The sequence below is a fragment of the Mustela nivalis genome, assembly GCF_964662115.1.
Source record: "Mustela nivalis genome assembly, chromosome: 11".
Lineage (NCBI taxonomy): Eukaryota > Metazoa > Chordata > Mammalia > Carnivora > Mustelidae > Mustela > Mustela nivalis.
Genome location: NC_139030.1, coordinates 58,708,638 through 58,732,137, shown reverse-complemented (window position 1 = coordinate 58,732,137; position 23,500 = coordinate 58,708,638). Strand labels below are relative to the sequence as shown.

The 23,500-nt window shown below is 42.8% G+C and overlaps 2 protein-coding genes across 26 annotated transcripts in view; one reads left to right on the top strand and one right to left on the bottom strand.

The window, feature by feature from the left end:
- The window catches only part of TANC1 (tetratricopeptide repeat, ankyrin repeat and coiled-coil containing 1), a 237,371-nt gene extending 222,850 nt beyond the window's left edge, over positions 1 to 14,521 (top strand). For all 15 annotated transcript variants that reach the window (XM_082691341.1, XM_082691340.1, XM_082691349.1 and 12 more), the window contains 7 exons: positions 106 to 229; positions 549 to 724; positions 3,300 to 3,432; positions 4,800 to 4,891; positions 6,778 to 6,924; positions 8,004 to 8,104; positions 8,744 to 14,521. In XM_082691341.1, coding sequence (XP_082547467.1) covers positions 106 to 229; positions 549 to 724; positions 3,300 to 3,432; positions 4,800 to 4,891; positions 6,778 to 6,924; positions 8,004 to 8,104; positions 8,744 to 10,172 — 2,202 coding nt within the window. In that variant the 3' untranslated portion in view covers positions 10,173 to 14,521. The remainder of the gene's footprint in view (positions 1 to 105; positions 230 to 548; positions 725 to 3,299; positions 3,433 to 4,799; positions 4,892 to 6,777; positions 6,925 to 8,003; positions 8,105 to 8,743) is intronic.
- WDSUB1 (WD repeat, sterile alpha motif and U-box domain containing 1) overlaps positions 14,113 to 23,500 on the bottom strand; it is a 46,639-nt gene continuing 37,251 nt past the window's right edge. For all 11 annotated transcript variants that reach the window (XM_082691392.1, XM_082691393.1, XM_082691390.1 and 8 more), the window contains one exon: positions 14,113 to 14,510. In XM_082691392.1, coding sequence (XP_082547518.1) covers positions 14,353 to 14,510 — 158 coding nt within the window. In that variant the 3' untranslated portion in view covers positions 14,113 to 14,352. The remainder of the gene's footprint in view (positions 14,511 to 23,500) is intronic.

Genomic DNA, 23,500 nt, shown 5'->3' with positions numbered 1-23,500 from the left:
CTGAGCCCCCCAGGCGCCCCTCCTTTGCTACTTTTAAGTGTAGAAAAATCTGCCTGGGTAGAGAGCATGGAGCAGGGAGATTATAATTCCAAGTGTTTCTTTCAGATTGTTAGACTGCTTTTGGACCGCGGCTGTGACGTGAGCCTAAGTGACAAGCAGGGCCGGACGCCCCTTATGGTGGCCGCTTGTGAAGGACACTTGAGCACCGTGGAATTTCTCCTTTCAAAAGGTAGCAGCGCGGGAGCCCCTGCGAGGTTTCTTCCAGAAGGACAAAACAAAGAGCTTTGGCAGACCCACTGACCGTACTCTGATTCAAGTTTGCAAAGTGTTTTTTTGTTACGGACATTTTTTATCTGCACATAAGTAGAAAGAGTGGGCAGTGAATGTCGTACCCATTTCTCAGCTTGCACAGCAGTGATCATTTCGCCGGCTTCAGATTTCAGAGGCCTGATTGCCACCCGTCAGTGCAGGTGTTTGCAGGTGTGAGTCTGTTTGCTTCTGGGCTTTGTGTCCCGAGTTCATGTTCTGTGAATGCACTGTTCCTGCAGGTGCCGCACTTTCTTCTCTGGACAAAGAGGGGCTGTCGGCCTTAAGCTGGGCTTGTCTGAAAGGTCACAGAGCAGTGGTCCAGTTCCTGGTTGAGGAAGGAGCTGAGATAGACCAGACGGACAAGAATGGCCGCACTCCCTTGGACCTGGCTGCCTTCTACGGTGACGCGGAGACGGTAGGTACCGGCAGGTGGTTCCGCTGTCCAGCCGCACACAGAAACCATTCTCGGAGTTGAACCGGTCACCGCGTGTGTGTGAGGCCGTGTCTGCATGTGGTCAGCGTGTGCGGGCATGCTGTGGGGTTGCTTTCATTTTTCTCTTATTCTGTGACATGCAGTCTGTTCCAGAGCGTTAGTAAAGATTTTAATAGACTCTTAAAATTTTCAAAATACTCAATTACACACCGTCTCCAGTAGATGCACAATTAAAATGTATATACACATGCATATGTAGTTTTATTTTCTTTCAGTAACCCATATAAATAGAATTCCTGTACAGAGCATTTCAAAATTGCTTTTTATTTATATGAGAAATTATTAATTACATAGACATCTGGTTTGTTTTTAAATGGATGTACCATTGTCTAGAAATAATAGTAAATGCTTAGGGCACTATCTTTATCTCTTTGCCAGGTGTCCAAGTCTAACAGAGATAAGAAAGGACAAAATGTTAATAAGCTAAGAACTGCAAAATGTCTCTCAGGGCAGAAAACCATGTCTTTGTCAGGTTCCACGTCCCAGTCACTGAGCAGGTGTTAAAGGAATGTTTGGCTCCTTGAGAATTAACACTTCTGAAGCATTAAGTATGTCTCATGTTCTCATGTGCACATTAGCCAGAGAGATCCTGGGTTGCTGGAAGCAGTGGAGCTTGGAGCAGAAGCTGTCCTCATCCTGCATGTCTGTGCCTTAATGCTTTTAGGAGGCAGTGATGTTGGCATTCAATGGTCTCAAATTCCTGGACAGTGTAAATTGTACTTAATGTCGATATTCAAAAACAGTTGTGTAACTAAATCTCCCACATCCACACTTTTATGTTTCAGCTTTTATCACCTTACCAAATCCTAGTTTATCAGTATTAGGGAAGTGTGAAGCACTTAGCATTCTAGTGTAATTTTTTTTTCCATTGTGATTAAAAAATGCACAACATAAAATTTACCATCTTAAGCCATTTTAAGCAAAGAGTTCAGTAGTGTACGTACCCTTCACATTCCTGTGCAGCCAACATCCACGCTTCTCTCCGTAACCTGAAACACTGCACCCACTCAGCGAGGCGTCGGTTCTCTCCTCCTGCAGCCGCGGGCAGCCACCGTTCTGCTTTGTTTCCGTGAATGGGCTCCAGTCCTACCTCATCTATGTGGAGTCCTAGAGTAGTTGTCCCTCCGTGACCGGCTGCCTTCACAAAGCATCATGTCTTCAAGGTTCATCCGTGTTGCAGCTTATAACAGGATTTCCTTGCTTTTTTAAGGCTGACTAACATCCCGTCATGTGGCTCTGTCACACTGTATTAATCAGTTCATCTGTCCATGAATGCTTGTATTGCTTCCAGCTCTCGGCTGTTTTGAATAGTGTGTGTACTTGTGAACATGGGCTTTCAGATATCTCCTCCAGGTCCTGTAAATTCTTCCAGATCTAACTGTATTCTTTGGGATGTATACCCGGAAGTGGGATGGCTTGATCCGGTGATAGTCAGGTTTTTAATTTTTTGAGGAAATTCCATACTGTGTCTAGAGGGATCACACTAGTTTACATTCCCACCAGCAGTGCACAAGTGTTTCTGTTTCTTCACATCCTCTCCAACACTTACAATTTTGTTTTCCTTCTTTTTGTTAGCAGCCATCCTAATGGTGTGAGGTGATAATCTTGTGGTTTCCATCTGCGTTTCCCTAATGATCAGTGATGTTGAGTATCTTCTCAGATGCTTGGTGGCCATTTGTATCTCATCTTTAGAGAAATGTCTGGTCATGTCCTTTGTCCTTTTTTTAAAAAATTGGGTTATTTGGTTTTTTTGTTGTTGAGTTGTAGAAGCTCTTTATATATTATGGAAATTAATCCAGTGTCATTTTGAGCAGCTGGTGGACTATCAGATTCACATGACAAGTTAAGTTGGCTACAGACTTCTTTTCTACTGACTAGAACAATTTGAGAAGCCAGAATGGTTTTTACCTCTGTGATCTATGTCCAGGTGACTGCTGTCATACCACATCAAATCTGTCTATGTAGCACGGTCTCAAAACTTGCTCCTTTACATTCCCGGTATTTGAGTCTTTTTCCTAAGCATTAAAGTGAGTTGTAATTGAGTTTATCCGATCTCGAGCTTCTCCAGCTTGTGGGCCGCAGGCAGTGTGGATCGCATGTTTCTGAGATACCACTGCCTTGGGCTACCAGCCCATGGGCGGTTTGCTGACGTCTGCCTCCTCAGTAACTGGAGATGAAAGGAGGACTGTGGCCATCTCTGTGGCTGGGAAGTGGACGTGCATATACTCCTCTGCGGAGTGCGGGTGCATGTACATAGCGTGTCCCTCCTTAGGAGTGTTCACCCGCCTTCCTGCTTGCCAGCGGCAGACTGGATTGTAGCTCCTGTTTCCTGTCTGCTTCATTTCCATTAGGGTCCTTAATGGGCAGAGGTAGGGAAGTCACAGTAAAGCTCAGACTGCCAGCCCCTCCCCGAGAGGCAGAGGTGGGTGGGCGCGGCCCTCTTGCCACCAGCAAGTGGCACCGGCCACCGCTCAGGGCTCTGTCTTTCCCACCGCAGGTGCTGTATCTGGTCGAGAAGGGAGCCGTGATTGAGCACGTGGACCACAGCGGCATGCGCCCCCTGGACAGAGCCATTGGTTGTCGAAACACATCCGTAGTGGTTACACTGCTGAGAAAAGGAGCCAAATTAGGTCAGTAAACCCCTCGTTTCAGCAGCAGGAGAGGGAGGTGTGCTCCAGATCCTAGCGTATGGCAGGGACCATAAAGACTTAACCTGCTCCTACGTTAGGAAGTAAGATGTCAGGTGCTTAGAGACTTTCTTTTTTCTTCCTTTACTTTAAGGCTCATTTAATCACAGTTATCCAAAATGTTTAAATAGCTTATAACATCATCACTGTAGTGTGGGCCGAGAGCAGCAGCCAGTGTTGAAAAGCAGTCTAGAATTGAGGGTGTTAGGGATGCCCAGGTGCTGTAGTGGGGAGCAGTTCCATTCGTCTCTGGGGGGGATGCTGGGTATCATGGTTAGGAAAGCTCACAGGTGCCTCTGCTGAGCCTCTGAGTTTGAGAATCTCCGTCAGGGGCAGCCCCAACAGTTTCTGTGAAGGAAGTCACAGAATTTACTGGGAACAGGATGGAGGGGGTCACTTGAGGACACTAAGGGGGCAGAGGGTCTCCGTAGGGAGAGCCCCTTCTGTGTGGTTGCCCGGAACGTGACCCACCACCACCCACAATGTGTGGGTGCGGGGCCACCAGAACAGGGCTTTTGTAGTTTAGTGTGCCAGAACTTTGCCCAGCGGTGGTCGTGACGAGGGGACTCTGGCGAAGAGGAGAAGGTCAGCGGATATTACTAAGCAGTTCACTGTCTGGGGAATTATTCTGAGCTGTTTCTAGTTTCAGCTTCTTTCATCCTCACCTGCCCTCTCAGTAGGTAGTGATAACCCCCTCATGTTACAGAGGAGGAAACCGAGGCACAGCGGGGGCAGATAGCTTCCCTGAGGCCGTAGTGCCCAGCAGAGCCCGTGTTCGAAGCTGAGTGCTGTGGCTCCTGACCTGGCTCCTCCGTAAGCCACATCGCCTGCCTGTGCTCAGGAGTGGGGTTGCGTGGGAGCAGGGCTGTGGGCCGCAGAAGCGCGAGCCTGGCCAGAGCCGGCCTGCGGGGCGGCCGCAGTGCGCAGGCTGCTGAGGGCACACGCCTGCACTCACCAGCCACTTCCCTGCAGGAAGCGGAGGAGATTATTCAGAAGCCGTGTTTAATTGATCCTCCCCAAATTCCCCATGGGAACAGGGTCAGGGAGATGGGCACAGCCGCTCTGATGCCCCCGTTCCCGGCACTCCATTTTCATCAGGGTAACAGTGTGCTTCCTTCAGTGTGAGGCACGTCCGAAGGGAGACCCACTCCCCGGGGCCAGCCTGTATCCCCTTCATTTTACCATTGCCTGGAGGCTGCGGACACACCATGCTGCTGTCCGTGACCTTCACTGTGGCGCTGCCTCAGAAGCCGTGACCTCCTTTCCTCTCAGAGCACTGACATGTGTCTAAATGCATCTTTGTTTTGCAGGAAATGCTGCCTGGGCAATGGCCACTTCCAAGCCTGATATTTTGATTATACTTTTACAGAAGTTGATGGAGGAAGGAAACATGATGTACAAAGTAAGTGGTATTGGCCTTTTCTAGGATGTGATGGCCTGCGAATGGTCTCTTAGCCTGCACACCACACCGGTTCAGGAGCCACAGCCCGGCTTCAGGAGCCACTTGCGAGGCCCGGGGCCCAGGCTTTTGTGCCTTAACAGCAGGACCTTCCAGGGAGAAGGCCCTCTGTGTGAGAACTGTTCCCTCGGAAGGAGTCCTTGCGGCTGTGACTCAGCCTGAAGCCTTGGCATGAAGGCACAGTGGCTCCCAGCGGGAGGTCCCTTAGCACACTGCATGGGGACACACGTGAGAAAGGGACACTCAAGAGACAGCTTCAGAAAAAAAGGATCATTAAATCTCCTAAGACTCTATTACTTTAATTTTAATAGCCATAAGCTTCTGCCATTTGAAATGGCTTCTAGAGATGTTTTCACTTAAGATAGGGAGCATATAATACTCTGTTACTCAGGAGACTGACTTAATTTTTCCCCCATTTTCCCTTGAAAATGGAAATATAAAGACTTATAATTTAAAAGTAAAAATTTCAAATAAAATTTAAAGTAAAATTTCCAAAATAAGACATCAACTTAGATAGGAGGCCAGTGGACTTTTCCTGTAAAGGGCCAGACAGTAACTGTCTTAGGCTCTGCTGTGTGGTCTCTGTCTCGCTCTCCAGTTTCGCTGGTGTGGCAGGAAAGCAGCCACAGGTGACACACAAGCAAATGGGCGTGGCTGTGGCCCAGTCAGACTGTGTGTGTAAATGTGGGTGGCAGGCCATATTTGGCCTGGGAGCTGTAGCTGGCCCATCCTTGGCTTAGATAGATGCGGTAGGCCATTTACGTGGAGCACTGCTCTTTCCAGGTCTGTGATTAGACAAAATTAAATGTTTTGAAAACAAACAAAAAACGGCATTATGAGCATTTTAATCCTTTTATCGTGAGGCTGCTGCACAGGCTACGTTTAGTTTTTCCCTTTTCTTTTTTCAATAATAACAAATAAGTAGGCTTCTAGCACAACCCAGCAGGGTTCCTGCCTTGGAATCCTTTTGAAATTGAGTTCAGAGTGTGTGTTGTTGTGGCTTTGAAGTGGTTTTAATATGAATTTTGGTAGGCAATTATGTTAGAACTATCAAGCCATTTTCAACAGACTTCATACCTGCTGTGCTGTGGAACTGACTGAGCAAATGGATTTCTTTAGCCTTGAAAATGACGTGCGGCGCTGTTCGATTTTTAAAGCCCGTAGTTTAGTTCCTCTTCAAAGAAAAATTATGATTCTGCAGCAAGCTCTAAGCTTCTCCACAAGACTGTACTTGCCTTGAGAATTGCATCATTTCTTCATCTGATTTCTATTACACTTAGCATTAAAACATCTCCAGACGAGGATAATTTCAGAGATGGTTTTCAAAAATGTATAATGGAGGGGCACCTGGGTGACTCAGTCCGGGAAGCCTCCAATTCCTCATTTTGGCTCAGGTCATGATCTTGGGGGTCATGAAATCCAGCCCGGCTGAGCTGGGCGTGGAACCTGCTTAAGATTCTCTTGCCCTCCCCCGACCCCCACGTGTGTCTCCTCTCTCTCTCTCTTTCTCTGAAAATAATAATAAAAATATATATAACCGGATAATCTGATCTATTAAGATTGATAGTTCTCAATTTGGCAATGTACAGGCTGCTTTGTAAAAAACCAGCGTGTGTCTTCCTGCACGAGGCCGGAAGCTGCCGGAGCCTGTGTGGACAGTGAGGCCGGTTCATGGCAGCCGGGTCGCAGCACCCTCAGCAGGACCCTCCCATGTGTTCTGATGGTTTCCGTGATGGGGGGAGAGCCTTGCCAGGGTCTTCAGGTTGTGGGAGCCTATTCGTCTTGGAGCATCTGAAAAAGGATCAATTTCTGTGCTTTTTGATTCCTAGAAAGGGAAGATGAAAGAGGCAGCCCAAAGGTACCAGTATGCCTTAAGGAAGTTTCCCCGGGAAGGATTTGGAGAGGATATGAGGCCATTCAATGAATTAAGAGTTTCTCTCTATCTCAATTTGTCTCGCTGCCGGAGAAAAACAAATGTAAGCTGTGGGCCCTTAGTCTGTTCTTTTAGTAGTAGAAGTGTTGGCTTGCGGTGAGGGCCAACCCTGCACAGGTCAAGGCATGGGTGTCCTGTGGGATTTGTTCACACATCTCTGTGAACTTGGCGTGTGGGGAGCTGCTTCTCTTGGGTGGTCGTCATGTGAGCTCTGTCACAGCCCTCCTCTCAAGGTACCGAGAGAATGCGCTGGAGGCACTGTCCTCTGCCCCAGCAGTGAGAGGCCACCAGATGCCACCCTGCCCATTCCCAGCTGGGTATGGCCAACATGGTCACGGGCAGCGCTCTCCCCATGCAGAAGGGAAGGATGTGACTAGTGGTTATTGCGTTTGCCCAGAGGCTATACCAGTAACTGGTTAACTTGTAATTAGTAGTAGTTACTTCATAGTTAATTTGTAACTAGTAACTAGTGGACTTGTTTCAGTACTTCTTTCTCCTACTTATCTTTTTTTTTTAACTTCCTCTTCTTACCACCAAATCCGTTGACCTGCCTGTTTCTGTGTCCGCGTTTCGGGCGCCTCGCTGTGCCAGTGGGGGCGTCTCTGCCCCTCTCTGAGTCTGCCCCTGGTGTGCAGCTCCCGTCCACGCTCACCTGCCAGTGCACGGCTTCTACTGCTGTTTTCTCCATCTTGTATCATTAATTTTTGTTTCTCTACTGAATGCTTCTCTTAAGATACTAATAAGCTTTAACTATCTCCCTACTTTAAAACAAGAGAAATAAAACTTCCCTTGGCTTTTTCCTTCCCAGCTATCCCAATTCTCTGCTAACCTGTAGAACAAGACTCCTATTAAAAAGCTGCCCATAGGGTGCCTGGGTGGCTCAGTGGATTAAAACCTCTGCCTTCAGCTCAGGTCATGATCCCAGGGTCCTGGGATCGAGTCCCGCATTGGGCTCTCTGCTCAGCAGGGAGCCTGCTTCCTCCTCTCTCTCTCTGCCTGCCTCTCTGCCTACTTGTGATCTCTGTCAAATAAATAAATAAAAATCTTTAAAAAAAAAAAAAAGCTGCCCGTAATCCTGTCTCAGGGCTTCCTCTGACTCCTGTATTTAAATGTTGACACTAGGACTTTGGCATGGCAGAAGAATTTGCTTCCAAGGCTCTCGAATTGAAACCAAAGTCCTACGAAGCCTTTTATGCCAGGGCAAGAGCGAAGAGAAATAGCAGGTACTGTCCGGGGTGCGATCTGCGACTAGAGACGCCTTCTCGGGGTTTTCTGGTACCGATGCTGCTGGTTAACTTGGGGGGTGTCATTCACAGGCATTACTCAAATGCCTCTCATCCCTTTTGATACTAAACTGGTAGCTTCCAAGGGGCACCACAGTGGGTATTAGCAATGGGTAGACGTGTGTCTCCTGACATCCCAGTAACTGTTCCTCCCTGCACCCCAGCTGACACTGCAACACAGAATCCTTAGATTAGTCTGTGTCGCAGGGAAGCTGCCGGTGAGAGACTCGAGAGCAGGTAGATGGGGGAAGGGAGGAGAGGCCTGTAGGAGTTTTAGGTTAGAGATGGACGGCGTGAGAGGCCGTGGTGAAGAAAGATTCCGACCCCCACTGGTTTATGCTTGTTCCCGCTCCCGGCCCAGTGGTGTTTACAGAGAAAGGGGGCCCCTGGCAAGGTGCAGGTGTGGGTCAGAATTCGCTCCCACGTGGTTGAGTAGCTCTAAGCTAGTGCAGAATGGCTCCTGTCCACCCTGGTCGGTGTTCCAGACTCATTCTTGTTAGCAGAGCTCTGTTATGAACAGTGACCTTCAGAGCATGTTCCTACACAGCTTGTAACTCCGTCTTCTGTTTTGCCATAAAGGCAGTTTGTGGCGGCCCTGGCTGACCTACGGGAAGCTGTGAAACTGTGTCCCACCAATCAGGAAATCAAGAGGCTCCTGGCCCGTGTGGAGGAGGAATGCAAGCAAGTCCAGAGGAGCCAACAGCAGAAACAGCAGGGCCCACCACCAGCGCCACCCAACGACTCGGATAACGAAGAGGACACCCCGACCCCTGGCTTGAACGACCACTTCCATCTCGAGGAGGCGGAAGAAGAAGAAACTTCCTCCCAGGAAGAGTCCGTTTCCCCGATGCCCAGGCCTCAGCCACCCTCGTGTGTCCCCTCCCCGTACATCCGAAACCTTCAGGAAGGCTTGCAGTCCAGAGTCAGGCCGGTGTCCCCGCAGAACAGGCCGGGGGTCGGGAAGGCGCCGAGGGAGGCCGTGGCTCCGCCGGGGCTGGTGATGCAGCCCACGCGGCAGGCGCAGATAGTGAAGACCAGCCAGCGTCCGGGGCCCGGGCAGGCGGGCGTGCGAAGCGGCAGCGCCAAAATGCAGGTCTCCGCTCAGACTCCTTCCCCGAGCCCTCTGCCGGGGGGGATGGCGGCCGCTCCTGCCGGCGGCAGAAACCAGCGTCTGGAGGGCACAGGTACTTTGACCGTGGGAGCCGGTTCCGGCCATTTCGGAGAGCGGCTGGGCCCCAGCCACGGCGTCCAGCGGCCGCTCGGCGAGGGGGCTGCCGCCTATCCTTTACCCAGCAAGATAAAAACTGCGGAGAGGCTTCTGTCTCATGCCCCCATTGCTGTGGACGTGGCTCCCTTAAACCAGGGCGGGCTGGCCAGCCGCGGCGACGGGCGACATCCCGCTTCCCTGAGCTCGGGCTCTTCTGGCTCTCCGTCCGGCAGCATCAAGATGTCAAGCTCCACCAGCAGTCTGACGTCAAGCAGCAGTTTTTCCGACGGCTTCAAGGGCCAAGGACCGGACATTCGCATTAAAGACAAGGCTGTTAACCCGGTGCAGAGCGGCACAGCGGAGCACAGGCCGCGCAACACTCCGTTCATGGGCATCATGGATAAGACTGCGAGGTTCCAGCAGCAGAGCAATCCCCCCGGCCGCGCCTGGCACTGTCAGCTGCCGGAGGGGCTCCTGACGAACGCGACCTCCGCAGCCGGCCTGCAGTCCTTGAACTCGGAGAAGCCCTCTCTCAAACAAGCGGGAGGATACGCTAGCCAAGCCAAAACCTGTTCTGTTTCTACCCTGGGTGGCAGTGTCCACAATGGGGCACCGGGGAAGGAGCTGGAAGAGAAATGCCAAACGGCAGTCCACTGTCAAGATAACAGGATTGCCAAGACTGTGTCTCATCTGTATCAGGAGAGCAGCTCTAAACAGCAGCCTCACGTCAGTAACGAAGCCCACAGGAGTCACCTCCCTTCAGCCAAACCAAAGCGATCATTCATAGAGTCAAATGTGTGAGCCTTAAGAGAGAACCACATGTGGGATTGGGAAAACAGTGTGCTAGCTCCTGGTGGTAATTAAAAGGTTTTTCATGAGAAAAATATTACCTGTCAGCTATGGTTTTTTTTTTTTTTTTCTTTTTTCCTTGAGGGCAGATCAGGTGCCATTGATACATTCAAAAAATGTGGGATAAAATTTCTTTGATAAATAGCTAGGAGTCACCATAAATAAAAATGTTAACCAGAATTAAAAACTATAACTAGTTATGCATATTCAGTTAAACATTTAAAAATGCCAAGAAGACATTAACTTACGCTTTTCTCTATGAAATGGTTTGGTTTCTATCACGTTTCTCTTAGCCTTTGCTATGTGGGAAAATTGTACTATTTCTTAGAGAATGTCAGTGTCTAGTGATAGGTCTAACTCATGGCACAATGTTCAGATGATGTATTCTGGAAAAGATGGAATTTTCAAGTTTCAGTTCCATTGAGTCAAATTCCAATTTTTTATACATAAATATATAAAAGTTTCTAGCTGAACATAAATGTGACTATAAATGTTATACAGCTGATTTTTTTCTGTTTTTCTAAGCAAAATACGAGAACATCCAAGTATTGCTCCCTGAGTAATCGTTCCCTTAAGAGGATTAAACATTTAGTTCCATGTTCTGGTTCTCATTAAAAATACTTTTATAGCACCTTTTTTGGAACTATATTCCCACTTCAAGGTGTTTTTAACATTTGGAAATAGCGTAAGCCATTTAGAATCATGATTGGTGGTTTTAGGCTAAAGTTGGATTTAGGCTAAAATACCAAGGATACAGCACGGTTTATAACGTAAATTCGCTCTCAGCTGGTTCCCAGACTGCTTTTAACAATGATCGCAGTCCTGGAACAGGTGTTCCCATGTCCTTTAAGGACAGTATTGGATTTGGATACTTAAAGTATGGTTGGTCGTTGCTTTTGTTTCATTACACAATCATGACTTTATAGTCACATGTTGTACATATTAGATAGGCAAGTTGTATTCAGACTTGTAAATATAACTATTTCAAGTAGTTAATCATAAAAAAGCTCATCTATTTGCATGTTCTTGGTAAGCTTCCTTCATGCTGGTTATTGCACTGAACAATGTTATTAAGGCATGTTAACAGTATACCAGTAACAGCACTTTATCTCATTTATATGAACACCTTTGAGGTGCTACTAAGTCCAAACTGATGTATTATTCCTTTGTAAAAATAAGGTACAAGAATGAACCTTGGTTTAAAGGTATTTTTATACGAAAATTGTGTGCTATTGGAGGATGTGAAAATGCTAAATTGAGAGAAGTGGGAGTATAGTTGTTTTATATGTCGGGATGTGAAATTTATTTTCTAGAATTGGGGAGAAGGAAGTTCTATATTTACAGAATGTTTTAAAAATGAATAGTTGTCTTGAAGTTCTTGTGAGCATCCTTATGGTTTTGTATGAACAGGAGGTCTTCTGGTGTCATTCTTCAACATTTGTTCCTGAGTGTGTAAGCGTACTTTGTACAGCTCTCTGGTTTTTATAGGCTTTCCATGAGTTCTGCTATAATTACTATGGCTTATTTATTGTTCATTGTTTTCTTTAATATTTGTGAAAGTCTTACTCTTCCTTTATTTAGTTTTGTTTCTGCACAACTACTGTACTTTTCCATATGGAATAAAGAGTATTAATAGAATCTGTTTTGTAGTAAATGAAACAGTGGGTAAGTAGAGACTGCCGTGATGACAACGATCTGCTTCGGTTTAACCCTGAGTGATCTTATTGCCTTAAAGGAAACAGTGATAAGTCTATGTTTATAGTAATACTACCAGATGCATATTTAATTTCATTGAATAATAATTTCAGAAAAAGAAGAGGCTTCAAGACATCCCAGAATATTCATGGTTAACATTAGTCCTTTTGCCTGCAGTAGGAGGAAGAGCATTCTGTACTTCATGTTCCAGAAATCTTGGTGTCTGTTTTTACTGGCAACAGAAGCCCTTTCATACTGTAACTCTCACTTTGGCAATACATCGAACACTGTGTTGATGATATAATCTTTCAGTTAAAAGGATGCATTTGTCTTTATACCCACACAGTTCTGTCTCCGAGCAGTGGGAATGAAAGTGAACATCAAACTGGGTTGTATTGTGATAAAACCCTGATGGGGAGTCTTAAGCCAGGGTGTCCCCTAGGACTCCTTCAGGTTCGTGTCTGGGTATGGCTATTGTTAGCAAGACTGAAGAAAGTGTTTGCAGACCTTCTTTAAAGCTGTATATTAAACTTAGAGGTTAAAAACAAAACAACGATGGGAGGGATAAGTTTTTAACTCATAGATGATTGTTAGATGACTCTGGATATGAAGCTATCAGTGGGACTACTGGAATTTATTATAAACTACATTAGGATTTAGATATAGTCTTAGTAAAGTTATTTGGTCCAGTTACCCCAGAAAGGAGTGAAGTCATCTTAGGAAGCCACGAGTCAGTCCTGGGCCGGGGCTGCGGGCAGGTAAGCACTGCTCCCATGTTGTCCTCGGAGAAGGGCTCAGCCTGGGGAGGACAGCGGAGGGACCTTGGGAGGACCCTTCCTCTGGCTGGTTTTGGATTTGGTTTGCTTGTGCGTCTGAGTCGGGGGCAGGGAGGAGGAGTTGTCTGGTTATGAATTTATTTGCATTCATAAACAGAAGCACTTCACTTTAGTAAAAAGTATTGGCATCTTAGTTTTCAACCATTTTGTTTAATAAGAAACTATGATGGTGAAATGTAGAAGAGAAAATCGCCTTCTTTAACACATTTAAAAGATATCCGGTTTTTTCTATCAATTATGTCAATGATTTTTAGTAATTTTTATGTAAAAAATCAGTCCGCCTCTTTCGGAAAATAAGTCTGTCGATCAAAACAAAAGATATTTGGCCCAGTTGTGGGCTGTGTCACTTAAAAAAAAATCTTTTGTTAAAATTATGTTAATATACTTCCTCTAAAGAATACAATAGAAAAAACACCTAAAACCTGTTCCCAACCTTTTTTTTTTTTTTTCCGGTTCTCACTTGAATGTAAGAAGTATGGGTGGCATGAAAAAGAAAATCCTCTTGTGGAATCAGACTGTAAATCCCAGCTAGCACACAAAGGAAATAAAATTTAGTAATCCATTAGGAGGATGGAAGTTCTACAAAGCAGCAATTATAAAGATAAGCTATTTGCAGATTTTTGTGGTAGCTAGGCTTTCCACAGTTCTGTGAACATAGAGCATATTAGATGTACATTTGTAAAATATAGAAAAAGACTATATACATAGTTACATCACTTTCCCTCTCTCATTTCTGAGTGAATTTTTGACCAGTTAAAAAGAGGGTTTGGGGTGGGGGTAAGCCCAAAGTCTTGGGCCCTGCCTGCTCTTATGGCTGGGTTCTAACGTGCCTTCTGTTCTGGGACACAGCTCAGGACAGGCAGGGAAAGTCACTACCACCTCAACTTTGTGAACTTGATGTTTTCTGCTGAGGGAACTCTTATCAGGGTGTTGTGTTAAACACCAGTCTCTTCTTTAAAAGTGTATCGTTACCCTATTTAGAATGTTCCATGATAGCTTGAATTCTGAACTCTAAAATGAGGCTGGTTTGCTACTATATTTAAACAAGGCATGACATATTCATGATAATTTACTCCATCTAACTTCTACACAGGTTTGGACTGTGGGGAAAAATCATTACCACCTTGCAAATGTAGAATCCAACGGAACTGCTCATTAATAAGCATTTCAAAACGACTTTCTCAATTTAGTGATAGAACTGCAACTGTTTTGCTATAAATTCTCTTTAAAAGGATTCCAAAGAGTTATCAAATTAATGGCTATTAACTAGGATTTCAATGTTGTGTTCTAGATTATTCTGATCTGTAGTTGTAATGAGAACATGACTTATATCTAAGCAAGAATAAACATGAGCACTGCAATTTTAAGTCAGAGTGAAACTTTATTTTCCTACAGGTTAAGATTTCTTTCACTAATACAAAAAGGCTTTTCTAGTAAAAATAGAAGTCAGATATGTTACTTAGTCCATACAATTTAAAGAAAAGGTTTTTATAGGTAACTAAATTCACTCTTTCTGTTTTGCTTTTAATAATATCTGATTCGTATTTACCTTTCAATCATTCAATCAAGATCACTGAAGAATATAAACAGTATAAATAATTTTATTTTTGATGTGTCTCTAGCCATCGGCTGATGGCCATTTTCAAAGTCCTGTTTGGTGTCAGTACCACTGAAGGAAGAACAAGATTCGTCATGGGACTTGTACGTTTCTTTTTGCTGATCCAATTTTCCATTGCTTCCTTTTCATATGAATAGCCATCTAAAAAAGAACCCCCCCACACAAGTTATTTGCAGTGTAGGAAAGGGAGGTTTGGATTAGCAAAAAGGAGTTGAATATACCAACTTCAACTGCCAAGGCCATTATTGTGATTTAAGTGGTAATCTTGTATCACTACTCCTAAAATACTTTTGCCACCACACCTTAAATTCTGCCCTAGAAGATGCATCGAGATTGCACAAATAACCTGCAACGGTGTCAGTATTTTACTGATAATTTTGAACATAAAAACTACAGCAAAGTTCTGTGTCCACAATTTAGGTGTAGCAGAAAAGAAGAAAGGAAAAGAGCCAGGTCGAGGAGAGCGGTTGTGAAGACGAACTGCCTTAGAGCTGTCAGCGGTGTGTGAAAAGTAAGATCGCTAACGAGGAGAGCCTTAGCAATACCTCAGCCAAACTTTCTGACATACTGAAAACTCAGGGAAATGGATACCAAGAGAATATAGAACTCATCCCACTAAGGACTTGATAATAAAGGGATTTATGATTTTTTTTAAATGCCAAGGGCTGAGGTTTGTTATACACGTTTGTGCAAAAATCTTTGCCTCTGCACATATAAAGATGAGTATTTGCTTTACTTTATTTTTACTCTTAGCTCCTTCTCTTTAAACTGAAAAATCTTAGTTCCTGGTTACATTTGCACATTTATTTGCTTTAATTTACAAACATACAACAGTTTCAAACTAACAGTGTCAATATGTGACTAACATAGACTGCGAAAGAAACAAGGTTTCTTTCTGCCTCTTTGTGTCAACAAGAATAGATCCACTAGGGTTTTCTAACTGAAATACTGTGTTTGATGAAAATCACTTGGAAAAAAAAAAAGTTCTTCCATTCGGTTATGTTACCAATTTGACATATAATTGTGTTAATTTGCTTCCCTTTTTTAGCCTCTCAATTTTTAGGTCGGTTTGTTTTGCATGATTTAATTCTGTAAAACATTTAAGTGACTGCAGAGTAAAAACTGTAAAACAGGTACATTCAGAGGAGTCTGTTCTCATCCCAAACAGGTAACCATGTATATTTTTATCCTTTTGTTTCTTCTTGGAAATATAAGCGTGTGTAAACACAATGCATACACATTCTTACTAGAGCTAGCATATGGTGCACTATTTTGCACCTGTTTTAACTATACCCTTTGCCTTTTTATTCCCCCACGGTGGTCCCCTGTACAGATGTACTGATGGACATCTCGGTTTCCCGTCTTTGCCTTTTACAAATGATGTTGCAATGGACAGTCTTATTTGGGGGGAGATTCCAGAAGCAGGATTGCTGCATTAGAGTATATAATTTTGGAGTGCCTGGGTGGCTCAGTGGATTAAAGCTTCTGCCTTCAGCTCAGGTCCTGATCCCAGGGTCCTGAGATCGAGACCCGTGTCAAGCTCTCAGCTCTGCCTGCCTCTCTGCCTACTTGTGATCTCAGTCAAGTAAATAAATAAAATCTTTAAAAAAGTATATAATTTTGCTAGATATGCCAATACTTCCATAGGAATTCTACCATTTTTATTCCTGCTACTTACATCGATGAGGCTTTTTTTCCCGAATAGCTTCACCAAGAGAAAATGTTGTCAAACTGGATTTTTACCAGTCTCTCATAAACAATGCTACAGTGTATCAGGTAGCTTTATTTGGAGGAAGATAGAACACTACTTTTTAAGTGCTTAAGAACCAATTGCTTTTCTTTTTCCTGTGAACTGTTAACTATTTGGGGGCCATTTTTCTATTAGGCTTTACTTAGATTTTTTTCTTTTTAAACACTGAGATGTAATTGACATACCAGTTTCAGATGCACAACATAATTCTTTGCTATATTGTGAAATCACAATAGCTCTCATAAACATGCATCACCACACAGAATTACGAATTTTGCCTTTTTCTTGTGATGGGAGACTTGTAAGATTTCTTTAAGAGGGAAAGGGAGAGGGAGATACAGGCTTCCACATAAGCAATGAGTAAGTCATGGAGATGAAAGGCACAGCAGTGGGAATACAGTCCATGACTTGTAGTGGTGTTGTACGGAGACGGAGGCTGGCGACGTTTGCGGTGAGTGAGGCATTGTGTATAGACTTGCTGAATCACTGTGTATATGCCTCAAACTAATTGGGTCAACGAGATTTCAATTAAATCCCTTAGCAACTTTCTAAAATACATTATTGCTATAGTCACCATGCTGAACATTGTATCAATTAGACTAATTTCGTAATTGGAGGTTTTTATTGACTCCCTGCACACTTTGACCATTCCCCCATCCCTGCCTCTGGCAACCACCCATCTGTTCTATCAATGAATTCTGTGTTTTGTCTTAGATTCTACATGTGAATGAGATCATAAGGTATTTCTCTATTTCTGACTTATTTTACGTAGTACAATGTCCTCAAGGTCTAGCCACAATGGCACAAATGTCAGGATTTCCTTTTGTAAGGCTCTATTCCATTGTGCATATATACATTCTCTTTTTGCACTCAACCACTAATGGACAGGGTGGTTACTATGTCTGGGCTATTTTAAATACTGGCAATGAATGTGGGGCTACAGATACCTTTTCAAGTTAGTGATTTTGCTTCCTCTGAAAAAATACCCAGAAGTGGAATTGCTGGATCATAAGGTAATTCTATTTTTTTTTAAAGATTTTATTTATTTATTTGACAGGCAGAAATCGCAAGTAGGCAGAGAGGGAGGAGGAAGCAGGCTCCCTGCTGAGCAGAGAGCCCAATGTGGGGCTCAATCCCAGGACCCTGGGATCACGACCTGAGCCGAAGGCAGCGGCTCTAACCCACTGAGCCACCCAGGCGCCCCAAGGTAGTTCTATTTTTAAATTGAGGAAGCTCCATATTGTTTGCCATAGTGGTTGCACCATTTTACATTCCTCCCAAACAGCAAATAAGGGTTCCCTTTTCTCCACATTGTCACCAACACTTTTTATATATATATCATAACCATTTCTAACAGTTATGAGGTGACAGCTCATTGTGGTTTGGTAGTCCCCTGATTGTTGACCATATGTATGTCCTCTTTGGAAAAATGAACATTCACATCCTCTGCCCATCTTTTTTCTTTTTTTCTACTGAGTTGGAGTTCTTTATATAATTTGGACATTAACCCTTATCAGATATGTGATTTGCAAATACTCTCCAATTTCATAAGCTGCCTTTTCACTTTGCTGATGGTTTCTTTTGCTGTGCCTAAGCTCTTTAGTTTGATGTAGTCCCACTTATTTTTGCTTTTGCTTTTGTTGTTACATCAAAAAAATAATGGCCAAGACAGATATCAAGGGGCTTACCAACTATGTTTTCTCCTAGGAGTTTTTTTTTTTTTTTTTTTAATTTAAGGATTGCATTTATCTATTAAAGAGAGAGACAGAGTATGAGAAGGGGGAGGGTCAAAGAGAGAAGCAGACTCCCCGCTGAGCAGGTAGTCCAATGTGTGGCTTAATCCCAGGACCCTGAGATCATGACCTAAGCCAGAGGCAGATACTTAACCGACTGAGCCACCTAGGTGCCCCTCTCATAGGAGTTTTTTGGTTTTGTGTCCTACATGTCTCTAATCCATTCTGAGTTAATTTTTGTAGATGGTGTAAGATAGTGGTCCCATTTCATTGTTTTGCACATGGTTGCTGTTTTCCCAGCACCATTTACTGAGGAGGCCTTTCCCTATTGTATATTCCTGGTTCTTTTGTTATCATATGTGTGTAGATATATTTCCAGGCACTCTATTCTATCTGTTTTTATGCCCATACCGTACTCTTTTAATACTACAGCTCTGTAATGTAGTTTGAAATCAGGAATTGTGAAGTCTCCAGCTTTTTTGGTTAAAATTGCTTTGGCTATTCAGGATCTGTGATTCCATACAAATCTGCTATATTTTTTTGTGAAAAAATGCCATTGGGATTTTGACAGGGATTTCACTGAATCTGTAGATTGCTTTGGGTAGAATGGATATTTTAACATTCTTTCAATCCATGTCTTTCCATTTCTTTGTATATTCTTCAGTTTCTTAATATATTCCAGTTTTCAGTGTACAGGGTTTTTTTTTTTTTTAACCTCCTTGGTTAAGTTTATTCCTAGGTATTTTGTTCTTTGTGATACATTTGTAAATGGGAGTATTAATTTCTCTGAGAGCTTGTTACTAGTATACAGAAATACAACAAATTCCTGTGTATTAACTTTATATTTTGCAACTTTGCTGAATTTGTTGATTAGTTCTAACAGGTTTTTTGTGGATTCTACAGTTTTCCATACATAAAAACATGTCATCTACAAATACAGTTTTATCACTTCCTTTCCAAATTGGGTGCATTTTATTTTACTTTATTTTGCTTAACTTCTCAGGCTAGAATTTCCAATACTATGTTAAGTAAAAGTGAGGAAAGTAGGTCCTCCTGCTTGTTCCTTATCTTACTGGAAAAGATGTCAGCTTCTCACTGCTGACATTGATGTTAGCTGCGGGCTTCTCATATATGGCCTTTATTATGTTGAGGTACATTACCTCTATACCCATTTTGTTGAGCACTTTTTTTTTTTTTAAGATTTTATTTATTTATTTCACAGAGACAGATCACAAGTAGGCAGAGAAGCAGGCAGAGAGAGAGAGAGAGGAGGAAGCAGGCTCCCCGCTGAGCAGAGCGCCCGATGTGGAACTCGATCCCAGGACCCTGAGATCATGACCTGAGCCAAAGGCAGCGGCTTAACCCACTGAGCCACCCAGGCGCCCTTGTTGAGCACTTTTATAACAGATGTTGAATTTTGTCAATGGTTTTTTTGTGCATCAATTGAGATAGGATTTTTATCCTTCCTTTTGTTAATGTGGTGTATCATGTTGATTTACAGAGGTTGAACCATCCTTGAAACCTTGGAATAAATCCCATTTGATCACTGTGTGTAAGCCTTTTAATGTATTGAATTTGGTTGCTAAAACTGAGGAATTTTATATCTGTGTTCAATAGGGATACTGGTCCATAATTTTCTTGTAGTGTTCTTATATGGTTTTACTACCAGGGTAATGCTGTTTTTGTAAAATGAGTTTGGAAATACTCCCTCTTCTAGTTTTTGTACAATTGAAAATTGGTATTCCTTGAATATTTTTAATATCTTTGGAATATAAATACTTAATTAGTTTTCCACACCTTTCCCTTGGATTTTGAGTCCAGGTTAGGAAGTAATTAGGAAAATAATTTCCATATTATCAAGGAATTTATCTACATTTTCTTCTGGGACTTTTTTTTAATGTTTACATCTCTAATCCATTTGAAAGTTAGATGTGCAGCGTAAGAGATGAAGCCAGTGTTACCCTTTCCCATATGGCTATTTAGTTGTGAGAATACCACTTTTTAAATATTTATTGTTACCACTGATTTAACATATGCCATTTTTACCATTCACTAAATTTCCAAATGCACTTGAATCAATTTCTGGGTTTAAAAAAATTTTTTTCCATTGTTTTGTCTATTCACGTGCCATTCTGTGTTATTTATAAAGGCTTAAAACATGTTTCATTATCTGATAAGGTTAGTGACACTCCTCTTTTTAAAATATTTGTTTATTTATTTGACAGAGACACAGCAAGAGAGGGAACACAAGCAGGGGGAGTAGGAGAGGGAGAAGCAGGCTTCCTGCTGATCAGGGGACCTAATGTGGAGCTTGATCCCAGGACCATGGGATCAGGATCTGAGCAAAAGGCAAACACTTAAGGACTGAACCACCCAGGCACCCCTATTTTCTAGATTATTTGTTGGGTGGCCTTTCCCAGTGGAAGCTAATCATTATCTTCTATATTCACTAGGAAAGAGTGACATCTTGTTGACCTTGTGTCTTCTTGTCATCATGGTATGTTCTCCATTTGTTCTAAATTTACTTTGCAGGGATGTTCTATAGTTTTCTTCATAACTACCTTGTACATTAAGTCCTCTGTTGTACATTTTTTTTTTTTAAGATTTTATTTATTTGACAAAGAGCAAGGGAACACAAGCAGGGGAAGTGCAGAAGGGAGAAGCAGGCTCCCCACTGAACCAGGAGCCCTATGTGGGGCTTGATTCCAGGACCCTGAAATCATGACCTGAGCCAAAGGCAGACACTTAATGACTGAGCCATCCAGGTGCCCTTTTACATTCTTTTTTAAATTGAAGTTGGCACACAATGTTAGTTTTAGGGGTGCAACACAGTGATTTGGTAAGTCTGTGTATTATGCTATGCTCACAAGTGTGTAGCTACCATCTGTCACCATACAAAGCTATTACAGTATCCTTGACTATATTTCCTATGCTGTACCTTTTGTCCCCCTTACTTATTCCACAAGTAGAAGCCTATGTCCTCCCCGCTCTACCCATTTTGCCCATTCCCTTACCCCCCTTCCCTTTTGGCAACCATCAGTTTATTCTCTATATTTGTGGGTCTGTTCTCCTTGTTCACTTTAAGATTCCACATAGAAGTGAAATCATGGCACTTGTTCTTCTCTGTCTTAGCATAATACCCTCTCAGTCCCATGTTGTGGCAATGTTACACTTTTAATTGCTTTTGTTTACATACACTTACACATGAGGGCTATTGATTCCTCTTTGATTTAACTTGCTAAATGCTGATTGGACTTATTAAGCTATTGTCTCTCAGCTCTAAGTTCATGCATGATACGGAGGACTCCACATGCTGGAGCCAGGATAATGCAAACCACTTTTTGGCTTTACACCTGGCTCCTTGTTAGATCTTGCAATTGGATTCCTCTAGAAGAAGGAAAAAACAGTGAAGACTCCTACCAGTGTTGTGCCTAACCATGGCCCTTCATCTGGCAGGGGAGGCTGGTTATACTCTGCAGATTTTCTGCTTTGCTTCCTTGAAGGTACTGCCCAAATTTGTCTTATCCTTCCTCCCTTTAGAAAGACCAGCCGGAAGCTACCCCTTCTTAAAGACCTAAATTCTGGTTCATGGGAGGTTCTGATAACCTCAACTTCCTTTTGTTCCCTGGAGTCCTAGAGATGGTAGATGATTTCTGCAGATACAGTTAGTGCCTTTCTCTTTTGAGATACAGTTGACATAAAATCTACCCTTTTTAGTATACAATTCAGATTTTTTTTTAGGATTTTTTAAAATTTTAATTTATTTGACAGACAGAGATGACAAGTAGGCAGAGAGGCAGGCAGAGAGTGAGGGGGGAGCAGGGTCCCCGCTGAGCAGAGAGCCTGATGCGGGGCTCAATCCCAGGACCCTAGGATCATGACCCTAAGCCGAAGGCAGAGGCTTTAACGCACTGAGCCACCCAGGTGCCCCTACAGTTCAGATTCTTAATGGTGATGGTTGTACAACTCTGAATTATACCAATTTTTATTACTCCATAAAGAAACCCTGTACCCCAGAGCATTCACCCTCCCCTCTCCTGGCAACCACAAATCTACTTTCTTTCTACATCTGCCTGTTCTGGACACTTCCTGTAAATAGAATCATACACTATGTGGCCTTTGGTGTCTGGCTTCTTGCACTTAGCAGAACATTTCCAAGGTTCATCCACATAGCATGTGCAAGTATTTGTTCCTTCTTACAGCTGATTAACATTCCTTTGTATATACCACATTTTATTCATTCAGTGATAGGACATTTGGGTTATTTCCACTTTCTGGCTCTTAGCAATAAGACTACTTTGAGCATTGATGTACAACTTTTTGGATGAATGTTTTCAATTCTTTTGGATATATATCTCAGAGTACAATTGCTACACCACATGGTAACTATTTTCAACAGTAGCTGTACCATTTCACATTGCCACTTGCAATGTTTCTGCAAATCCTTCTAACACATGTTAGATTGTAGTCTTCCTAGTAGGTATCAAGTGGTATCTCAATGTGGTTTTGATTTTAATTTCCGTGATGATACTGTACATCTTTTCTAGTGCTTATTAGGCATTTGTATATTTCTTATGGAGAAAGGTCTATTTTTTAATTGGTCTGTTGAATTGTAAGAATAGCAAGTAGGAAAATATACTCAATTTTTATTTTATGAAAGGTTGAGTATAATGAACCTTAATCTTATATTACATTGGCCCATTAATGATAATGTCCATGTTAATATTATTATTATGTGGGATATTAAGAATTCAGTAATAGTTAATTCATTTGCCACCAGGCTAGATAAATCTAATAGAATGTTTTTTACTTTCCAGGTGAAAGGGCCCCAGCTTTTGTGTTAATTCTGGTAGTGTCTGTTGCTTAAATATGGTTAATATTTATGAATGTCCCATATCTGTTAAAAACATGTACTTTCTTTTTTTTTTTTTTTTAAAGATTTTATTTATTTATTTGACAGAGAGAAATCACAAGTAGTCGGAGAGGCAGGCAGAGAGAGAGAGAGAGGGAAGCAGGCTCCCCGCCGAGCAGAGAGCCCGATGCGGGACTCGATCCCAGGACCCTGAGATCATGACCTGAGCCGAAGGCAGCGGCTTAACCCACTGAGCCACCCAGGTGCCCAAAAACATGTACTTTCTATTTTGAATGTTCAGGGTTTGGTACATAGATCTATTTTAAACTGAGAGATATGATCAAGCCTATTACTGTGCTTTTGAAGTGTCTGAGACTGCACAGCTAGTAATAGCCATCTTCCCTGAAAACTGTGGTCTTCGGTGTTACATAGTATTTTCCTGTGTGTGTCTTAAAAAAATTTTGGGGGGTCTGAATTCTATTTTTACAGACATGTATGTAACCCCCTTCTTCATTTTTACTTGCAATTGTGTCATGTTTACCTATCCTTTTATTTCTAGCCTTCCTGAATCCTTTAGGTTGTATTGTGCTTTGTTAGCTAATCTCAAATCTTTTTACTCTTTATGGAGGAGTTAAAACCAAACTACAGAATTATGGAACGATAAACTGGTAATATTTATCATTCTTTTTTATATATCACATAAATAAACTTTCACTATAGGAGCTGGTTTCATCAATTTTAGTGCTTAGAGAGGTATTTTTGATCCGCTAATTACCTTTATCCTAGTATCTTCTAA